The 5,000-nt window shown below is 50.1% G+C and overlaps 1 protein-coding gene across 2 annotated transcripts in view; it reads right to left on the reverse strand.

The window, feature by feature from the left end:
- Window positions 1-5,000, reverse strand: part of si:ch211-26b3.4 (connector enhancer of kinase suppressor of ras 2) — a 34,323-nt gene that overhangs the window by 3,330 nt on the left and 25,993 nt on the right. For both annotated transcript variants that reach the window (XR_004776134.1, XM_035526776.1), the window contains exons 14-22: window positions 4,409-4,443; window positions 3,652-3,700; window positions 2,934-2,982; window positions 1,982-2,154; window positions 1,619-1,692; window positions 1,326-1,397; window positions 1,163-1,233; window positions 722-804; window positions 1-233 (exon numbers count right to left, since the gene is read on the reverse strand). The exon at window positions 1-233 is cut by the window's left edge and continues 418 nt beyond it. Coding sequence is in view for 1 of the 2 variants with exons in the window: in XM_035526776.1 (XP_035382669.1) it covers window positions 1-233; window positions 722-804; window positions 1,163-1,233; window positions 1,326-1,397; window positions 1,619-1,692; window positions 1,982-2,154; window positions 2,934-2,982; window positions 3,652-3,700; window positions 4,409-4,443 (839 nt within the window). In the remaining variant the exon portion in view is untranslated. The remainder of the gene's footprint in view (window positions 234-721; window positions 805-1,162; window positions 1,234-1,325; window positions 1,398-1,618; window positions 1,693-1,981; window positions 2,155-2,933; window positions 2,983-3,651; window positions 3,701-4,408; window positions 4,444-5,000) is intronic.

Genomic DNA, 5,000 nt, shown 5'->3' on the forward strand with positions numbered 1-5,000 from the left:
GGGAGCGTAGCCTGGCGCAGCCTGTCGGGAGACAGTGGGACACACCCCTCACCTGCCCCCGTCTGGAGGTAGTGAAGCCCGGTACTCCCCACAGGGGTCTCAATCAGGTCCTGCCAGGAGCGGCGCTCGCAATGGTTAGAGCGGCAAGACGAGTGTGATTCCTCAGCGGAGGAGTGAGAGAAGGTGGAGCCGCTGGAGAAGTGACGCTCAGCAAAGGGACTAGATGAGCTCGCCTGCACAGAGTCAGCTACCGATCAGTACCACCGATCGGTGATCAATAACTGTACAGAGTCAGCTACCGATCAGTACCACCGACCGGTAATCAATAACTGCACAGAGTCAGCTACTGATCGGTACCACTGATTGGAGATCAAAAACCACAGTGATCAGTGATCAAGAGAGAGTGAGAGAGAGAGGTGGGAGAGAGAGAGAGAGAGAGAGAGAGGGGGTGAGAGAGAGAGAGAGAGAGAGTGGGGGGGGAGAGAGAGAGAGGGGGGAGAGAGAGAGAGGGAGAGGGATAGAGAGAGAGAGAGAGGGAGAGAGAGAGAGGGGAGAGGGGGGAGAGAGGGAGAGGGGGGGAGAGAGAGAGAGAGAGAGAGGGAGAGAGAGAGGGAGAGGGGGGGAGAGAGGGGGGGAGAGAGAGAGGGAGAGAGAGAGAGGGAGAGAGAGAGAGGGAGAGGGGGGGAGAGAAGGGGGGGGAGAGAGAGAGAGAGAGACTTACTGAGGGATTCCTGTGGTAGGTTGATTCCTGTTTGAGTGTCATGGATCCGTCCATCTCTTCCTGATCACTCTCACTCCAGTAATCTACAGCATAACATCATGTATTCAAGACACTTAGGGCTCTACGGGACATGACCGCCCTCTGCACACTACGGCGTGTCTGTACGGGACATGACCGCCCTCTGCACACTACGGCGTGTCTGTACGGGACATGACCGCCCTCTGAACACTACGGCGTGTCTGTACGGGACATGACCGCCCTCTGCACACTACGGCGTGTCTGTACGGGACATGACCGCCCTCTGCACACTACGGTGTGTCTGTAAGACCGTAATCCATTGTAGTAGGAGAATAACAGGCAAAAGCAATGTACTGTAATGTAATGCTAATATTCCTGTAAAAAACGATGTTGTTTTAGGAGAACTTCTGAGAGATCCTTCACCTTCATCTGGACGGGGAACTGGGTCGTCAGGGGTGTAGCCAATTGCAGCCAATCCCAAACGGTTCATCCACCTGTAACAGGACACACAGAGCTTAGTGGAAGCATAGGGAAGATAAAGAGGAGTGGAGCACAGGGCCGGCCAAGGACGGCTAGAGACACTTGCCTGTTCATCTCTTCCAAGTGATCAGTCGCAAAAAAGAAGCTTTTAATTTTAGGATGACAGGCCTTGAAGGCACTGTGAGCAAAAGAAAAAGAACTGTTACCATTCCAGAGAGAAGCCACGGCAGCAGAACTCTTGCATTACGTGTGTGTGTGTGTGTGTGTGTGTGTGTATGTCTGCATGCATCTGTGTGTTTGTATGAGTTTTGCATGCATGTGTGTTTATACATTTTTGCATGTGTGCATGCATGTGTACATGTTTGTGTGTGTGTGTGTGTGTGTGTGTGGTTCACCCACTGTTTCCTTCGACATTCGATTGCTCTGTCAATCCGAAACTCTGGCAAGTTGATGAAGCCTTCAGCCTTCTCATCCTACACAACGCAAACACCAACACAACAACCCACACAAACACCAACACAAACATCAACACAAACACCCACACAACCCACACAAACACCAACACAACAATGAGCTTGAATCATGAACTCCCTCAATGACATTCCAACATCACAAAAACTTAAAAATCACAAAAATCACAGTAATTCTGTCACATTAAATGAGGGATAAAAAAACATGTAGCTCTGTTGAGATGAAACACCCTTCCAGCACACTGGTAAAAGTCCTGACCAATAGGAGCACTGGGAGGAGCTGTGTTCTTACGTTCTGATTGGTGTACCAGTAGAGGTCAGAGTCCTTTAGGACAAACCAGTATTTCTTCCACTTGGGCGTGAAGTAGCCTGAGGTATCTTTCTTCTTCCATAGCCATCCTTCACAGTCCCCGTGACCGAGGTCCTTACACGCTATACGCCTCCTACTGCAGCTGCTCCGAGACCCTACGCACACACACACATATATATATACACACACACTATACACACACACACACACACGCAGATACACACACACACACAGATACACACACACACACAGATACACACAGATACACACACACACACACACAAACGCAGATACACAGATACACACACACACACGCAGATACACACACACACGCAGATACACACAGATACGCACACACACACAGATACACACAGATACACACAGATACACACACACACAGATACACACACACACACGCAGATACACACACACGCAGATACACACACACACACAGATACACATACACACACACACAGACATACACACACGCAGATACACACACACACACGCGCACACACACACACACGCAGATACACATACATACACACACACGCACGCACGCGCGCGCGCACACACACGCACGCACACGCAGATACACACACACACGCACACACACACACAGATACACACACACGCAGATACACACACACACGCAGATACACACACACACACGCAGATACACACAGATACACACACGCAGATACACACACACACACGTAGATACACACACACACACACACACACACGCACACACATGCATACACCATGTGGCACTATATGTAACTCCACACACACGCACCCACACACACATACACACACAAACCATGCAGTAATGTATATAAGAGCTTCCCCCCCCCCCCCCCCCCCCCCCCCCCCCCCCCCCCGACACACACACACACTCTCTGGATCTTTCTCCTTCTGCCTCTGTTCTTACCTCTGGTCTTCTTCTTGGCCTTGGGCCTCAAAGACGCGTAACGTACGGACTAGAGAGAACACACACACTTTAACTCCTTAAGACAATTTTATGAAATAATAAAACCTCTCAGAAAAAGGCAAAGAGAGAGAAAGGGAGAGTGAGAGAGGGAGACAGAGAGAGAGAGAGAGAGAGAGAGAGAGAGAGAGAGGGAGGGAGAGAGAGGGAGGGAGAGAGAGAGAGAGAGAGAGAGAGAGGGAGGGAGAGAGAGAGAGAGAGAGAGAGAGAGAGGGAGAGAGAGAGAGAGAGAGGGAGGGAGAGAGAAGGAGAGAGAGAGAGAGGGAGGGAGAGAGAAGGAGAGAGAGAGAGAGGGAGGGAGAGAGAAGGAGAGAGAGAGAGAGGGAGGGAGAGAGAGGGAGGGAGAGAGAGAGAGAGAGAGAGAGAGAGAGAGAGGGAGGGAGAGAGAGAGAGGGAGGGAGAGAGAGGGAGAGAGAGAGAGAGGGAGGGAGAGAGAGGGAGGGAGAGAGAGAGGGAGGGAGAGAGAAGGAGAGAGAGAGAGAGGGAGGGAGAGAGAGGGAGGGAGAGAGAGAGAGAGAGAGAGAGAGAGAGAGAGGGAGGGAGAGAGAGAGAGGGAGGGAGAGAGAAGGAGAGAGAGAGAGAGGGAGGGAGAGAGAAGGAGAGAGAGAGAGAGGGAGGGAGAGAGAAGGAGAGAGAGAGAGAGACAGATTGAGAGGTTTACCTTCCTCATGGATGCACTTGCTTGTCTGTCTCCTGCTGCACTGACATACCTGAAGAGGATGAAAATGAGGAAGAGGAACAGAAGAATGAGTTAATGTCCCCTATATCAACAACCCCTTACTCCCCCTGTGTGTGTGTGTGTGTGTGTGTGTGTGTGTGTATGTGTGTGTGTGTGTGTGTGTGTGTGTGTGTGTGTGTGTATGTGTGTGTGTGTGTGTGTGTGTGTGTGTGTGTGTGTGTGTGTGTGTGTGTGTGTGTGTATGTGTGTGTGTGTGTGTGTGTGTGTGTGTGTGTATGTGTGTGTGTGTGTGTGTGTGTGTATGTGTGTGTGTGTGTGTGTGTGTGTGTGTGTGTGTGTGTGTGTGTATGTGTGTGTGTGTGTGTGTGTGTGTGTGTGTGTGTGTGTGTGTGTGTGTGTGTGTGTGTATGTGTGTGTGTGTATGTGTGTGTGTGTATGTGTGTGTGTGTGTGTGTATGTGTGTGTGTGTGTGTGTGTGTGTATGTGTGTGTGTGTGTGTGTGTGTGTGTGTGTGTGTGTGTGTGTGTATGTGTGTGTGTGTGTGTGTGTGTGTGTGTGTGTGTGTGTGTGTGTGTGTGTTGTCCTTACTCAAATAGCTCACAGTTCCGTGTTGTACAGAATTCCATTTTCCAAATCTAACTGTAGGCTTAGAATGCCTCAGTTTGACCAAACAACCATTTCTAAATGCAGTATTAAGTTAGTGAAGATAAGAACATGAATTCAAGAGAAGTACACCTACCAGTCTGTATCTGCTCGGGGAGTGTCTGTAGCCCTCTGAGAGAGGGAGAGGGAGAGAGAGAGAGAGAATCAGGCAGTCATTTCCTGTTCAACTGTAAAAATAGCAAATGTGTGTGTGTGTGTCATGCTTAAGTGAGTTAAGTGAGTGTGATGTGGCTGTATACAAAAACATGCGCCTCTGTCATAACCATGAATATGCGGCTTGGAGGGGACTGGACACAGATCTGTTCTAGTTTGCAAACCAAAGGTGAGAAGGTGAGTTAATCCAGGAAGGAAGTTGTTGTGTACGATAGCCTAATGTGACACATGTAGAAGGATGAGGCGTAAATGTGTGTCTGGAGCTACCGTGAGCGAGTAGAAGGATGAGATGTATGCGTGTGTGTCTGGAGCTACCGTGAGCGTGTAGAAGTATGAGATGTATGCGTGTGTGTCTGGAGCTACCGTGAGCGTCTAGAAGGATGTGATGTATGCGTGTGTGTCTGGAGCTACTGTGAGCGAGTAGAAGGATGAGATGTATGCGTGTGTGTCTGGAGCTACCGTGAGCAAGTAGAAGGATGTGATGTATGCGTGTGTGTCTGGAGCTACCGTGAGCG

This window comes from Electrophorus electricus, chromosome 6 (genome assembly GCF_013358815.1).
Source record: "Electrophorus electricus isolate fEleEle1 chromosome 6, fEleEle1.pri, whole genome shotgun sequence".
NCBI classification, from domain to species: Eukaryota; Metazoa; Chordata; class Actinopteri; order Gymnotiformes; family Gymnotidae; genus Electrophorus; species Electrophorus electricus.